At 37.9% G+C, this 17,217-nt stretch overlaps 1 protein-coding gene across 2 annotated transcripts; it reads left to right on the plus strand.

The window, feature by feature from the left end:
• On the plus strand, window positions 1-14,977 carry CA2 (carbonic anhydrase 2). 2 transcript variants are annotated; one of them, XM_061171759.1, is made up of 7 exons: window positions 1-117; window positions 1,226-1,423; window positions 8,056-8,174; window positions 8,603-8,695; window positions 9,705-9,767; window positions 12,660-12,815; window positions 14,166-14,977. In XM_061171759.1, exons 1-7 carry the CDS (start codon window positions 84-86, stop codon window positions 14,283-14,285), a joined length of 783 nt encoding a protein of 260 aa, XP_061027742.1. In that variant the 5' UTR covers window positions 1-83; the 3' UTR covers window positions 14,286-14,977. The 2 variants fall into 2 exon arrangements, with proteins under 2 accessions (XP_061027742.1, XP_061027743.1); XM_061171760.1 differs by lacking the exons at window positions 1-117; window positions 8,056-8,174 and having other exon boundaries at window positions 1,255-1,423.
• The last annotated feature ends 2,240 nt before the right edge of the window (window positions 14,978-17,217 follow it).

Raw genomic sequence — 17,217 nt, forward strand, 5'->3', positions numbered from 1 at the left:
GCGACCCGCGGACACACGTTGCAGGCGCCCGAGCAGCCGCCGCGATCCGCGCCAACTCCTCTGCGCGGACCTACGGCGCGACCATGTCCCATCACTGGGGATACGGCAAGCACAACGGTGAGTGCGGGCGGCGGGCGGCGCGGCGCGGCGCCCGGGGCCCCGGTACCCGCAGCGCCCGCACCAACTGTTAACCGCTGCCGTCCGGAGCACCCGAGGCTCAGGTGCGCCTCCGGCGCCCGCCCCGCCCGCCGCTCCCAGGCGCGGGATGCCCCCAGCGCAGAGCCCGAGACCACTGTCGAGGAATCCCTGCGTCCCGCTGCGGCGCGCAGGACCCGGGGAAAGGGGTGCGCAGCCGCAGCCGCGGGACCCACGGACAGCCCCTCCAGGGTCACGAGCCGGAGTCCATCCTATCCCGACCCAGGAATAAACTAGGAAGGGTTGTAAGGAAACATTTTAGTTGTTGATCGCAGAGAAATTACGGAACCCCCTTCACCTCCCCAACTTCATCCTCAGCACCACCTGTGGCTAAGACTCTCAGCACGAACTGTTCCGGGGCATTTTCTTGGGCTGGTCTGAATCCTTTGCGCTGATTTCTGAGTTTTCCCTTCATCTCTCGACTTCTTATGTTAGGAGGTCACCAGGAACCCAGCTTTATCAAGGCCGCAGATCTGGGTTCTACCGGGCCAGCAAAGGCAAGGGAAAGATGTGTCTGGCGCATCTTTGAACATCTTTAGGGGTTTGGGGATCCCCAGGTTATGGGGATCCTGACCATTAAAGGAGGGGTGCCCGGGCCTGAGCAGTTGACTCTGTCCTTACATCTAGTCCGAGGACTAGAGAAAGGAATCCGATCTGCTGATGTGTCTTAAGTGAGCTTGCGTATCCCAAATACTAATCACAAACCCAGTGTCAGTTGCTCAATTTCAGTAAAAGGAGCATAAAAATGGCTAATATTTATATGGCGCTCACTACTTGTTCTAAAAGCTTTACATGTATTGATTCTAATTCTCACACCAACCTCTATAAGCTAGATGTTATTATTACCCCCTAATACAAATCAGAAAACTAAGGCACAGGTTAAGTGTTTTCCCAAAGGTTATTCAGCTGTTCGGTGGTGCCGCCAAAATTGGAGCTGAGCAGTTTGGCTCCAGAGTCATTGCCCTTTTCTAGGGGTCTGCATGTGCCCTTCCCCACATTGGGGGGTTCACACGTCTGTTCTCAAACTCAGGACCTGAGCAATGGCATAAGGACTTCCCCATCGCCAAGGGAGAGCGCCAGTCCCCCGTTGACATCCACACCCAGGCAGCCGTTCATGACCCTACCCTGAAGCCTCTGTCTCTTTGCTATGAGCAAGCGACCTCCCGGAGAATTATCAACAACGGTCACTCTTTCAACGTGGAGTTTGATGACTCCCAGGACAAAGCAGGTCAGTGTTTAAAAAGTAACTTGTGCATTTCAGCCAGTAGCTGTTTTCCCAGCTTAACAGGAGCAGCAGCAGGACCCCTGTAATACTACACTCTGATAATCTTCATTAGGTTGAGGTCTCTGAGGAGTAGGCTAATTACTTTGAAGTGGCAGCGGCTGTCTCTCCCTGTAAAATTCCTGGTTTCTATGTAGGGCATTGAATAACTGTGATATGCCTGGGAAAAGTCACAAAAGGCAAGGTCCCCAGAGATCAGCAAAGATGAGATCTGCAAAAATTGAACTTTTAAGACTCTTTCTAAAATATTTGTTTCCCAGAATTGATGCCTATCCAATAAAAAGCACATCCTAGGGTGATCTTCAAGGTAGCAGTGAGAAGAGTGATGAAAACCTAATACTTTAAAATCCTGAAATTCTTGGAAACATTGTATTTACAAATATTTTCTCAGCATTGGGCTAGTGTGATAAAGGTGGCCGTGTATCTTGGTATCCACCCAGAAATTCATTCCACAAAGGAAAATGTTTTAGAGTTGGTTGGACATACCTGGTCCATTATTGACAAAACCAATTACCATAATTTATTTGTAGTAAAGCTGTTTACAGAACGCCCTTTGAATGGTTCTTTTTTTCTTGCTTAGAAATAGGAGAACAATCCCCTTGATTTCGTTGCCAGTGTCCTATTTTCCTGAGTGCTTTCCTCTGAAGGGCACCGAGTGAATGGAGCTACAAACACATTATGTGTGGTGGTGTGGGAGTCTGGGGGGGGCGGGGAGCATTGGGTCAAAATGAGGGAAGATAGAGACAACATTCAATAATGCTGTCAGAATGTTGGAGTAATGACCTATAGTACTCACATGGTATATAAATGTAATTACAGTCATTATAATAGAGTTGACTATTCTCTTTCAGTAGCTATCCAATGTATTCAGTACAGTTTTGAAAAAATTCTTCCTTCCTCCCCTCTTGGGAGTGATAGTAACTTAACCTAAGTTTTTGTTTTCTTAACTGTAAAATTGGAGTAGCAGTAGTATCTATTACAGAGGAAGGATTGAATGGGACAGACATATAAAGCCTAGTGCCTGGCAGCTAATAATTCCTCAATAAATGACCATTGCTCTTGTCGGGTCTGCACACCATTTGACTCCCTTTATTAGGCAATTGCTGTAGCTACTGCACCTCTGATAAGTTTTTTGAATTAAGTTTTTAATTAGCTTTAAAATTACTTCCCATCACTTGATGGTATTTTAAAATCTTACTTTTATATTGTCCCAAATATGCCGTTTATTATATTAAACTATGTACTGATTTTATATATGACATTATTACATAGTAATATGTTTTACCATGAATATGTCAAGTTCTGATGGATTTCTACATAAGCAGGAACTGATGAGAGCTAGCCACGTTTGTCTAACTACTTCTGGTGAATAACACATACATTACTAAAACAACTGGCCATGTTTAGATTGTGAAACAGATGAAAATCAAGTGGTTCAGATAGAGGCTCAAACCCGTGTCTTTAGAGACAGAGGTATTATTCACTTAGTTTTTATGCAAAAAAAAAAAAAAAAATTCTTACGAACACCACTTATACGTAAGACAAGCTAGGCATCTTGAGGGCAGGATGGAGTCCTGGTCCCTCTCCTGCATCCCCGGAGGCCATGATGGGGATACCTCAAGTAGAAAGACATAGAAATAATAGATGCTGACAGTCACTTTGATAAGTGCAACAAGGAAGTATTCCAAGCAAATATGGAAAGCAGGTTTGGAGTTGGCCTGAGCAAGTCAGAAAAGACTTTTCAGGGTGAATAAAGTTTGTGGTTGAAGGATGAGGCTTGAAGGATATCAGTGTCTTGGAGGAGACTCCAGGCAAAAGGAAGTAGGAAACATGGGGGACTTGAGAGAGCCAGGCAAGAGGTACAGTAAAAACAAGAGGAGTGAATGTTAGAAAGACTTGTTCTCCTTTACATATGAAAGACTCCTTTGTAATTTTGCCCATACCTCTTCAACATTTGCAGTTGTTTTGATTAAACAAGGAAGCATTTTTTTTTCTAGAATACAGAATATATTAAATGTTGATGTTAAGGGAAAACACATCTACAGGATAGAAAAAAGAAAACAAAGTGAAACAAAACCAATCATCCCATGCAGAGAAACACCCTTTAGACTTTTTTTTTAAGATCCTAGACTCTCAAGTTAGAACAAATGGTAGATACTCTAGTCAAACCCACTTAAAATAAACATGAAGAAACAGAACGCTCAAGAGTTTAAGTTCCTTGCTAATCATCTCCTTCCTAGTTTGTTGGAATGAGACTAAATGGCAACCACTTAAAAATAGAAATTGAATAAGAATATTTGAAGGACCATCATAGTTAATATTTAGTGTGTTCGTACTTGTACCATGTTTTTAAAAACTGATATACTTTTCTGTTCACTTAAGTCGAAAAATAATTTTTCATTTTGGTCACTCAGTTTTTTAAAATGGACAGTTTATCATCTCTTTTTGTTAGGAATTATTTTCATGGTGTTAACATTTTTAGATATCCTTTATTTTCTGTATTTAAATGCTTCAGTTCATTTACTTCCCCCCTCCACCCCCAGTGAGATTTCAGTCTTTTAGAACTTCTCATAGCCTCAGATTTTCAGATGTATCCTAAATGTTATCTTATACCCAAACTTAAATACTTGGGTATAAGGAACTGAACTGGTAGAATTTATTGCTATGTTTAAGCTTGAGAGAAATCTTTTTAAATGTGGAGTTAATAGGCTTTAACTACAAGCTTGGGTTAAAGCTCTCATCAATCTTCTAAATTCCTTTAAAAATAAACCACCTTAAATTAATGAAAAATTGTTAATCCTGTTAGGTTTTGTTTTTTAATTATTAAAAAATAAATCTTCCTGCTTGAGATCTTTTATTACATGCTTCGTCTGGGATAAAAGAATAGTAGTCAAATTATTAACTCCTGCTAACTTATTAACTTTTATTAATGAATTTAAAACTCTCCTGCTTTATAGCAAAGTTAGAGGCAAATATTGAAAAACCAATGCTTGAATTATTGGGCCAACCCATATACAACTCTCATATCATTTCTGCTTTTAGAAACTGGAATATTTTTATCTGTTTTTATTATTTCAAGAAAGAGAAGGAAGGAAGCTGAGTTTACCTGTGCTCATTTCAAGCAGATCATTGTTTGTATGATACAATGGATCGTCATACAAGAGTCCTGCTTGATTTTCAGGGACTTGCTTTTGAAGCTTTAACATTTTCCTTTTACAAACAATTATAAGTTAAAAGGAAACAAAACAACAAAAAATGGAAGGGCTTGTCCTGCATACTGTTAATGGTGTGAGCAGAACCCTAAGCTTCTATAAAACTGACAAAAGCATTCTAGACACTGTATTTAATTATGTTCATGTCAAAGAGTTACTTTTTTTTTACTCTCGTACAATTGCCATAAACCTGAAACTGAAAATTTCTGTTCTCTTGAATCTTAATTGTGCTTACACTAGTGAAAGTGACAGCTAAACATTTCACTACATAAAAAGAAATGGAATGTGGGTGTCTATTTCTCAGATTTGTCTACACTGACATTTGTTTTTTTAACCTTAGTAGGTAGCCCTAGGATTATTGACCACTGCCGAAAAACCAAAACCGATTTAATAAATTTCAAATTATTCATAGAGAAAATTATTCACCTGCTAGAAATGTGTTTTTAGTAGACTTATTCATTTACTTCATTAATAGGAAATCCCTTAAATTTTAGTTTTAAACTAAGGATTATTGGGAATAGTTTATTTATATTTTGGATTTAAGAGAGATTATTGACATTCACCAAGGTCTTTAGTTTCTTATTTGGATGCATCTTATATTAAATAATAATAAAGTGATCAAGAAGGAAAACAATTTTTAACATTAAATTTTTAGTCTTTAATTTGCATAATTATCTAATTTATTTCAATATTACTGGAATGAATCTCTTACTTTTCACGAGTAATGTATAATTTACGTAAGTAATATGTATAGGAAGACAGATTATAATATTACATTTAGTGCTTATTTTGTGTTTTATATATAGTATGTATAACTGATGGAAGATCAAAAAGTTAAAATCTTCTGGGGCTCTTGGTTTTGAGATTTGGATTTAAATTAAGTTTGGAGGGGTCTTGAAAAAGACATTGAGTCTTTGAGTAGAAAACCCCATTTATGTATCTCTATCATCACTTGTGGAAAACATTTCTGTGTACAAGAGGTGATTGACTCTTCAGAGCCCCACTAACAGATTTTACAGAGGAAAAAAAAACAATTTTTAAAAGAATATCAGCAATTTCTGATATTCTTTAAAATTATTTTTGCATTAGAAAAACAGGTTTTATTTTAAACTGGGGTAGTTTAGAAAATGGCTTGGAGCAATCAAATTAAGTAAAAAAATAAGTAGATCCAGAATATTGCGTAAGCTCCATCTTTAACCTTGTCTTTCCTATTTCTCAAATAAAAAGATGTATGCTACCTTTATTAGAGTTGATGGCAATTTATTATTATAACAATGTTTTGAGGGATTTCATTGACTAAACTCCATGCTAAGAATTTGCTGAGGAATGACCAATTAGTTGAAGAAGACCAGAAATGCTTTTTGTAGCAATTAAACTTTAAGAATTTAATACCTTTCCTAATTACAGTGGGCTTCTAATCTACATAACAACATAGTTTTATTTTAACAGGAGTTCAAACAGGTATCTGGGAATAATAGATTAGCCCTGAAAATGTTTAATCTTTGAACCTAGAGTGTTTTGTTTTTTTTTTTTAGTATTAGAAAGCCTTATTTAATAAAAGCTCATATACTCTTGCCTAATCCTAAATCTTTTCTGAAATAAGATCAGTTATCGCAGATGCTTACTACGGTTTTATTTAACTAATTTTGCCACTTGGTAGAATTAATGATATTACAAATGGTTTTTATGATCAGCCAGTTAGTTAGTAGTTTAAAAAAGTTATTATAGAGGAATTAATTTTGGTATCAATTTACCTTATAAACATGTATTTTGTTTTAAGGGTATATATAATTATGAAAAATGGGAATTCCTTCATTTTGGAAAAAGTCTATTTTGGGAATATAAGGATAATTCTTTCCTTAGATTTAGAAAAACACTTTTACAATAAAAGTTGTTTTTAAGTTTCAAGAGATGTGATATTATCAGAATACATCCAAATTCATGTTTCTTAAGAGATCTGTAATGTAATACCATTTATAATTTGTTCTCTCTTTCTTTATTTTTTATTCTTTTCTTCTCCGTCGTATTGTAAGGCAGACCTGGCAGCCAGAGTTTGTATCAGGAGCCATAGAAAGGCCTGACTGCCTAAATATCTTCCAGCCAGCTTTATCTTTTCTTTGAATAGATGAATGGGTATTGCTACCATCTAAGCATATTTAGGTGAAGTTGAGCGAACAAGCTTTTTTGTACAGACTTTGTCCCTTGGTTTTACAAAGCCAAAATTAGTTTGGGCTCATTACTCTGTGGAATTATAAACCAAAGCTAATAAAATACACTTATAGCAAAAGGTGTTCTAATCCCAGTTCTAGAGATATAAAATTGAAGTAGTAGAACTAAACTAATTTTAAAAAGTTTTAAATATATCAGTTAAGTCCCATTAATACATATAAATTAGGTAAAAGGCTTTTTGGAGGGAATGGGGGAAAGAGTGATTTCTTACTATTTTAATCCTCTCTTAAGACACAGCTCATTAATTATCTACAGATAGACTATAGTCTAAGAATGTGATTTCTAATATGGATTTAAGTATAACAAAGTTACATTAATACCAGAACAGTAGAATCATGGGATGGGATGATTATTAAAGTTAGAATTTCAAGAAAGCATTATGCACTGCCTCTCACAGATGATCAGTCAATTCTTAGTGAAGTAGTAAATAATTGGAGGTATCCATTCTACAGATGAGCAAATTAAAATCAGAAAGTCAAATAGAACATTTTAAGGGTATAAAGCTAATTAGTAGCAGCGACAATCTGCTGTGTGAGGAAAATTGTAAGCCTGTGTAAGGAAAATTGATTTTATGTTGTTAAGCTCAAGGGAATGCTTATTGTTTCACAAATTCTGGTAAGAACTGGTATCAGAGGTTAGCAAAGCTGGCTGAAGGTCAGTCACTGGGCCATGGCAGAGGAGAGATTCCTCAGCTTGCAGGTGTGCAGCAGACCAGCACTGGCGAGCAGCTGTGGGCACTTCCTCACTGATTCACAGAGGAATTCATAGTTCCCCTGAAAATTTCCTCTCTGAACCTGAACCTGAACCTGAACCTATGAGGAGGTCCAAAAAAAATCTGGAAGAGAAGTGCCACTGTGCTCAGAAAACAGATGGGAAAAGCATCCATCCTTCAGTCAACACAAGTGAGGAAAAAAAAACAAAAAACAGTTGAAATGATCCTCTTTAGCTCTGTAGACTAAACCTGAGTCTAGATTTAATTTTCACAGAGTGAAAATGTTGGTTCAGGCATAAATTTAGTACTATAAAATGGGATTCAAGATTGTAATATTCAGTAGTGTGTGTTTCACGTGCATATGTATGAGTGTGTGTGTATGTAAATGTGTGTGTGTGTATATATGTATATTTTTTAAATTTTAGTGCTGGAGGGAGGACCCCTCACTGGCACCTACAGATTGATTCAGTTTCACTTTCACTGGGGTTCGTCCGATGAGCAAGGTTCTGAGCATACTGTGGATAAAAAGAAATATGCTGCAGAGGTAAGATAGACTTTTTTTCTTTCAAAAGCTTAATTTTGTAAACTCAAACCACCTCTTTTACAAAGGACCTTCACATTTGCTTTTTATAACTTTTATTTGTGATATTACTATTAATCCTGCAAAACTTTCTCTAAGACCTCCATTTGCACAAAATTAATGAATTCAAATTGGAGGATCCTGTTTTAATGGAAATCTAGAAATAAACTTCCTGTCTTTCCTCAAAAGTATGCAACTCTTTGTCTTAGAGTTGTTGAAGGAATCACTTGACATTATGCCAATTAGAATTAAAATACAAGTTTAGATTTAAAATTATCCACATTTTCACTTTCTTTAGTAACCTCTAGCTGTGAAGAAAAGATCGCTAGATAGCTGTGTAGGCTTTTATCATGTAAATCATTTGTTGTTTGTGGTTTTGTCTCCTACTTTAGCTCCACTTGGTTCACTGGAACACCAAGTACGGGGAGTTTGGAAAAGCAGTGCAACAACCTGACGGACTGGCTGTTTTGGGTATTTTTCTGAAGGTTAGTTGATGGCCCAATTCTTTTCATCCCCTGTTTTCAAAAAAGATTAACCGGACAGAACATTCATAACAAATAGGACATTCTACAAAGAGCCTGGGAAATACCTTTGGCTCTGAAGTATTTTCAGGCTTATTTTCCCATGTATCTGCTAGTAGCAGTAGAGATGGAGGACAAAAAGACAATTGCAGAGGTATTTCATAGGTACCATTTGGATGTAAATGTGAAGGGTATATACATATGAAATGTGAAATGAGAAAGAGGCATATTTTGGATGAACACTAGTATTTTTTTTTCATTCAACCTTAAGCTAGATAGTACTATTTTATGATAGTGCTAAATTAAGACCAAGTTTTGGAGAAGTGAAGGGCAGTGATTCCATATTGGAGAATTCAGGCAACAAGAGTAGGTCATACAGGTTGAGCTGCCCTCTGGATAGTTGTAAACCCAGTGGAGAAAGGTCTGGGCTGCAGATTCATGGTTCCTGGAAATCCTGTGTCAAGGTGGAAGCTACAAGTGTATATGAAATCATCCAAGGAAAGCATGAAGAGGGAGGATAAAACTGCTCAGCAAGCAACCCTAAGAAACTGCAAACTGTAAGGAAAGATGCTGATTAAATGACTAAAAAGGAATACAGGAGTCAAGGGAGATTTGGGAGGCTGGAGGGCAGAAGGAAAGCCAAAAGAGGGGAGAATTTTTAAAAGGAGGGAAGGCAATAGCGTAAAATCCTACATGAAGCTTAAAGTAAGCACGTGAACAGTGCTCTTTGCTTTGGCAGTTGGAGATCACTGGTGACATTTGAGAAGGTAATTTTAGGGGAACTACAGGGGCAGAAGCAGAAGGAGGTTGTCAGTGAAAGTAGGGAAATCAAACTAAGACTGATGGGTGGCATGTAGCAAATGGTGGGTATTGGTTAGCTATTTGGAGAAATTTTACCATAGAGCTGCCCTAATCAAAAGCTGGTGTAGTGCCAACCGGAATACACTATCTTGTCGCTTGTCTCTTTCTATAGATTGGTGATGCTAAACCAGGCCTCCAGAAAGTCGTTGATGTGCTGGATTCCATTAAAACAAAGGTATAGTTGAATTTTTTGCCACCTGAATAAGGTACCTATTTTCCATACCCCACTCATTTTTGAAAATTCTTTTTTTTTTTTAAATTAATTAATTAATTAATTTATGGCTGTGTTGGGTCTTCGTTTCTGTGCGAGGGCTTTCTCTAGTTGCGGCAAACGAGGGCCACTCTTCATTGCGGTGCGCGGGCCTCTCACTATCGCGGCCTCTCTTGTTGCGGAGCACAGGCTCCAGACGCGCAGGCTCAGTAATTGTGGCTCACGGGTCTAGTTGCTCCACGGCATGTGGGATCTTCCCAGACCAGGGCTTGAACCCGTGTCCCCTGCATTGGCAGGCAGATTCTCAACCACTGCGCCCCCAGGGAAGCCCCTGAAAGTTCTTTTGCTCAAATTGAGTAGTCTCGGTTTGACGTGTGGTGCCTAGATGAGCAGTTAATAAAGGTAAAATGTTGCTTATGCGTTTATTTAACTTATCTTTATCCCAAAGTTGATCCTAATGCTTGTATAATTTTAAGACTTGTATTTATTTAATCTTGCTTCCCATCATTTGAACATCCATATGCAAGCATCAGAGAAAATCATGATTGCAAGGAGGCTGAAAGATCATCTGGTCAAATTATTCACTCATTCATACAGCAGATATTTGCTGAGTACTTACTACATGCTGGTCACTTGGTTAATCTAGGAAATACAGTGGTGAACATGACAAGTAAAGTCATGCTTTGTGGAGATTTATATTCTATGACCTCTTTGAATTCATGTTTAAATCCGCTCCACAACACAGTTGTGCTGAGGTCATGGAGCATCTGCTTATAAATACTACCATCAGCAGTAGCAACCTGGCTTTATAAAACTCATCCTCAAATTGAAGCAGCATCTATCTTCTGAAATGCTCACCTGTTACCCTGAGCTTGACTCTCTTGATTCATATAGAATAAACCTGATCCTACAACACTAATTCAAAAAGATATATGCACCCCCTCATTCACTGGAGCATTATTTACAATTGCCAAGACAGAAACAGCCTAAGCATCCAGTAACAAATAAATGTATAAAGAAAATGTGGTATATAGATAGATAGAGATAATGGATTCAGCCATAAAAAAGAATGAAATCATGCCATTTGTGACAACATGGATGGACCTTGAGGGCATTAGGCTAAGTGAGATAAGTCAAAGAAAGAAAGACAAATACCATATGAACTCATATGTGGAATCTAAATAAATAAGAAAAACAAAACAAACAAACAAACAAAAAACCAGCTCAAAAATACAGAGAATAGATTGGTGGTTGCCAGAGGTGGGGGTGAGGCCAAAATGGGTGAAAGGGGTCAAAAGGTACAAATTTTCGGTTATAAAATAAGTCATGGGGATGACTTATAAATAAGTCAAAATAAGTACTCTATTGTCTATAGTTAATAATACTGTATTGCCTACTTGAAAGTTGCTAGGAGTAGATTTAAAAGTTCTTATCACAAGAAAAGAAAATTCTGTAACTATATATGTTGACAGGTGTTGACTTATTGTGGGTGATCATTTCACAACATATTCAAATATTGAATCTTTACATTGTATTCCTGAAACTAATATAACATGTCAATTATACCTCAAAAAAAAAACAAAAAAAACAAAGCAAAACTTAATCTTCCTTCCACTTGACCCTATTCTCTATCAGCCTTTTACCTACCCCCAGGCTAATTATCTTTAGTCCCCTTTAACTAGTCTTACATGACAGTTGTGTCTTTGCAGCAAACTTGTCACTCTTCCAGTAACTCTTTCCTGTTGCTTCTGTTGCTCTAAAAGCATGGTGTCCGGAACTGAATACAGTTCTTCAGTTCTGACCGAGCCATCAAACAGGACAGCAAGACAATTACCTCCTCATCAAGGATACTATATATTTTCTGTTACAGCAACCTAAAATTGCATCATTTCAGTGGCAGCAATTTCACTTTAAATACTGGGTATGATCAGTTAATGACTTAAAGAAAAATACAAGGGATTATTTTAGAGCAGGGGTCCCCAACCCCCAGGCCACAGACAAGTACCGGTCAGTGGCCTGTTAGGAACTGGGCCGCACAGCAGGAGGTGAGTGGTGGGCAAGTGAGCGAAGCTTCATCTGTATTTACAGCCGCTCCCCATCGCTCACATTACTGCCTGAGCTCCACCTCCTGTCAGATCAGTGGCAGCATTAGATTCTCATAGGAGCGCGAACCCTACTGTGAACTGCACATGCGAGGGATCTAGGTTGCGCGCTCCTTATGAGAATCTAATGTCTGATGATCTGAGGTGGAGCTGAGGCGGTGATGCTAGTGCTGGGGAGCGGCTGCAAACACAGATTATCATTAGTAGAGAGGTTTGACTGCACAGAGACCATAATAAATCAATTGCTTGAGGACTCATATCAAAACCCTATCAGTGGGTGTCAAGTGAAAACAAGCTCAGGGCTCCCACTGATTCTGCATTATGGTGAGTTGTATAATTATTTCATTATATATTACAATGTAATAAAGAAATAAAGTGCACAGTAAATGTAATGCGCTTGAATCGTCCCCAAACCATTCCACCCCTCCCCTGGAAAAATTGTCCGTGGAAAAATTGTCTTCCACGAAACCGGCCAAAAAGGTTGGGTACCTCTGTTTTAGAGGACAAGATGAGAAAATGGATAGGTGAAATTAATAGTCAGGTTCTCTTGCTCATATCTGCCAATCTAAATTTCCATGTCAAATGTCTTCTGTTAATTTGTTTTATTCTGTTTTCTGGTGAACATGGAACTTCTCTTTAAAAAATTTGAAAGTTTTCTGGGTACCAGAGGGGAATATTTCTGTTTCCTATTCTCCTGCCTCCCCCCTACTCTGATCATGTGACATTTTTAACCCGTGTATTTGCCTTGTTCCAGGGTAAGAGTGCTGACTTCACTAACTTTGATCCTCGTGGCCTCCTTCCTGAAAGCTTGGACTACTGGACCTACCCCGGCTCACTGACCACCCCTCCTCTCCTGGAAAGCGTGACCTGGCTCGTGCTCAAAGAACCCATCTCTGTTAGCAGTGAGCAGGTCTGTTTGCTAAAGTCAGGTGGAGCATTTAGTCCAGGCCTTTGGAGTCAGACAGACCTGGGCTTTAATCCTCCTCTTGCTGTTTCTAGCTGTGCAACTAGTGCCAACAACAGTGCTTAGCAGATATAATCAGCACTCAATAAGTATTTGTTGTTGTTAACTATAACCTTAGGCAATTTTTTCTTTTTTACTCTAAAGTTGAGTAAAATTGAAGATTACATGAGAAAGGTGTCCGTCACCTAATAAATGCTTTTTTGTAAGCTATGAAGAAACTGAGGCTGGGAACAAAGAGATGTTATATTCAAGGGTGCATAGGTATGGGTGATAATTCCCAGCCTACTGCTCACTCACCTAAGAGCTTACTGCAGTTTATTTATGTCAGAATACATTTCTGGACCCTGACAAAGGCGAGAGTCATCCCTTAGAGAAAATGTGTCTCTTAAAAGTCACTCCAGGTTGCTTTAGCAGCTTAGACCAGACACACATTTCCTATACAGTGTAGTTTGTGCTGTTTGAGTGATCAGTGCACTGCGGTGACAATGGTTGTGCGTGTTACGGTAGTTGACTTACATGAAGTTGACTTCCTGGGGGGTGATCGAGGGAATATTAGTGGACCAAAGAGATCAGGTTCAAGGCTATTGATTCATGGGCAGCTACATTACTTTCCAAACCACCCTTCTTCATTTAGATCAAGTCATGCTTAAGGAAAGGGAAGTGCCACTTTGCAAAAACAACCTCAGAGAAGAAGGAAACTGGTTGAGGGCTGCCTATGTCACATCACTGTGCCGGGAACTGATGCAAATTTAAAAGGGAATCAAAATTAACCAATGATAAGGATTTGAAATCCCAGCTTGGGCAGATTCATTCCTGTGTTTCTATAAATTTAAGAAGAAATGTCAGCCCATCATTTGGCCCCGGAATTTGCAGATCCTGGATCACTTCATCTAATTGTACAGATGCTGTCGTTTATCTTCCCTGGGGTAGAAAACAAAACCTTAATTGGGATCTAGAATTGTTAGTATTACTTTACATCTCAGAATTATTTTATAGGCTTTTGATGTTTGATTATAGAATTAAAAGAGGAAAAAAAACAAGCTCACCGAAAATTTCCTTTCAAATGACAGCAAGATTTTGTGTGTATTTTATAGAAATTGATTTGTTGTATAAAAGCATATATATGTGACCTATATGTGATTATATATCTATTGGGAATCAAATTAAATTTTGAACTTTGCAACATGGAACTGTGGATATTGGGGAATGTATTTCAAGATTTAACACAAACACATAATTGAATACTACTGTGAAACTTTTATTTTTAATTTTTTCATCTTTGATTTTGTCTTTTAGATATCGAAATTCTATACCCTTAACTTCAACGCAGAGGGCGAACCTGAACACCTGATGGTGAACAACTGGCGCCCGACTCAGCCACTGAAAAACAGACAAATCAAAGCTTCCTTCAAATAAGATGGTCCCAGAGCCAGTGTCCAATGAAGAGTCTTTGGGTTTCCCTTTAGCTAAGCGCAAGTCTACCTTGGTGAATTGGACCCTGGCTGCTTTGCATCTATCTGGTTTTCTAGACCCTTCATCTCTCACCTGACATTCTTACTACTAAAATGTGAAAACCTAGACCAATTGTCAGGCTTTACAGAATTGCTGTGACTGGTGCTTTGCTTATGGTAATAGCCTTTTTGTAACAGAGAATAATATAAGGAGTAGGAGAAAAGTACCTTGATTTTGTTCATAGCACGTGGGCTAATGAGCACTCACAATTGTTCACTAAAATGCTATTTTTAAAACATAAGAAAGTAGGATGATTGAATGCAAAGCCATATAATGAGATAAACTGAGCTGTGTAATATAAATCAGGTAAAATAGTCATGATCCTATGTAATGTAAATCAGATAAAATAAATGTTTGTGGTTCCAATATGGTAAATTAAAGAAAAATTTTAAATTCTTATATATTTGTAGCAATGTTATCTTAAATATGAATTATGTTGTAATTTAGTGACTTTTGAAATATAGGGATGTAAATGAAGTATTATCTGTAAAGATTGTTATAGTTGTGATACAGAGTATATTTCCATTCAAATAATATATCATAACTTAATAAATATTGTATTTTAGATATATTCTCTAATAAAATCTGGACTTCTATTTTGGGTTATTTTATTTTATGCTGGGCAGTGGGTAATAGTGGAGGAGCAAATGTGTACTTTTATAATTCATATTAATTCACTGTTAATAATAAGCCATCATAATTGATTTTCTCATAATTGATGGAGTCTCCATAAAAGGAAAACCCCTGAAGGTCATTTATTATTTGCCAAGCACTGTTTTAAGTGCTTTGTGAGCACTCACTCATGGGATCTCCATGAGGACTGATCCTGCAAAGGAGAGAGGAAGTGGCGATATGAACAGCAGAAGGGGGGTGGGGGTATGTCCTGAATCAACACATGCTCCCTGGAAATACAATAAATAAAAATCCATTTTATTCACAAAGGGAATCCAAGTGGTACCCAGAAGTAAAAGAGTCATTTGAATCTTAGGAAGGTAAATTATACTATTACAGGTAGGAAGAAGAGTGGATAGATGAAATACCAATCTCCCACTACTATGGCTGTTTTGGATCTAGCTTCGTGCCAGGACCATGGGATGTTTGGCTAATGAGTTATTATGGGAAGACAAATTTAACACATAACTCAGGTTCCACACTTCGAGGAAAAAAAACTCTTTGTTACCAGAGATAGCAAACTCTCTAAACTCACTCTCACCTGCTTTCCTAAAGAATTAAGCTGAGTTTTCTGCAGAAGAAAGATCACAAGCTTTGGAGTTTGATGATTTGTTTTGAATCCCAGCTCTTCTCAATCTCTCTGATCCGGAGTGTAAAAAGAGAATAACACCCAGGATATTCATAATTATATGAGGTAATGTCTGGTGTATAAGAGATGGTCGAAAATAACACATTTTAAATGTGTTTTGTGTGTGTGTGTGTGTGTGAGTCTGTCAACTTAGTTTCCTGGAACAAGGTTTGTCCTCTAATCTGTTGTTTATTGCTTTGAGTATGGCACCCACAAAGCCAACCTTAAACAGAATCGTGTATGAACTAACACAAGAGGGAGGAGACATGGGGATGTATGTATACGTATAGCTGATTCACTTTGTTATGCAGCAGAAACTAACACACCATTGTAAAGCAATTATACTCCAATAAAGATGTTAAAAAAAAATCACTTATTTTTCAAATCAAAAAAATAAAAAAATAAATCTACTCCAGGTGAGCTGCAGAGGGCCTCTTCTAAATACGAAGAGTTTAATTTATGCATATTTTTACATATTGGTTTTCAGTTATATATGGAAGCAGAAACTTGTCAACAACTGAGTTCTATATACAGATGAATTATGATGTTCTTGGTGCCTAATAAATGATCTCTATATTCTGCAATGAAAACATTTTATATCACTTTCAGCTGGAATTACACGTAATCAGGAGACATTATTTTCTTGAATTTTTTTTTGAGAAACAAAAAACTTTCACAAATTATTCTAATTTATACCAGTGCTTTTCAGATGTTCCATCAAAATATTCCTTAAAGCAGAGAAGAAATTCCTTAGGCACAGTTTGGAGCAGATCATTGCTTCTTTAAAGTCTCATGTTTTACTAAATTTACTCAAAATTTCCATTCTACTCTGTATTATAGGCATGTTCATTTTTAACATAAAATGTTTTAAGTGGCTTATTACAATTAATAAAATTGGCACTGGAGTAGTGTTTATCCTGCAACTTATTGTCACCTCTGGTTATCAGGTGTACCTGCTGGGACCCAGGTAGCCCCAGTTTGAGAAGTACTAATAAAGTAATGTTGGGAGGCAAGAAACAATTTAATGTTAACTATTGAGGATTTTGATTATATAATATTTATTCTTCCAAGGACAATTGTTAGTTTTAAATGGTGTTCACCTTGATACCTTAATGCAGCAGTCCCCAACCTTTTTGGCACCGGGGACCAGTTTCTCGGAAGACAATTTTTCCATGGACCAGTTGGGGGGGATGGTTTCGGGATGATTCAAGTGCATTACATTTATTGTACACTTTATTTCTATTATTATTACATTGTAATATATAATGAAATAACTATACAACTCACCATGATGCTGACAGGAGGCGGAGCTCAGGCAGTAGTGCAAGTGATGGGGAGTGGCCGTATGTACAGATGAAGCTTCACTTGCTCGCTTGCCCGCTGCTCACCTCCTGCTGTGTGGCCCGGTTCCTAATAGGCCACCAACTGGTACCTGTCCATGGCCCAGGGGTTGCGGACCCCTGCCTTAATGGATATCATAATTGGTATAAGTATGTTTACATTTTTTAAAGTATATTTGAATTTTTCTTTTGCATT

This window comes from Eubalaena glacialis, chromosome 17 (assembly GCF_028564815.1).
Source record: "Eubalaena glacialis isolate mEubGla1 chromosome 17, mEubGla1.1.hap2.+ XY, whole genome shotgun sequence".
Classification (NCBI taxonomy): Eukaryota; Metazoa; Chordata; class Mammalia; order Artiodactyla; family Balaenidae; genus Eubalaena; species Eubalaena glacialis.

What these genes read in the sequence shown, in the direction of transcription:
- CA2 (XM_061171759.1), top strand. Translation starts at nt 84, where the DNA reads ATGTCCCATCACTGGGGATACGGCAAGCACAACG. An exon ending in TGACTCCCAGGACAAAGCAG is followed by an intron (nt 1,424 to 8,055) that starts GTCAGTGTTTAA and finishes TTTAAATTTTAG; the next exon opens with TGCTGGAGGGAGGACCCCTC. An exon ending in TGGATTCCATTAAAACAAAG is followed by an intron (nt 9,768 to 12,659) that starts GTATAGTTGAAT and finishes GCCTTGTTCCAG; the next exon opens with GGTAAGAGTGCTGACTTCAC.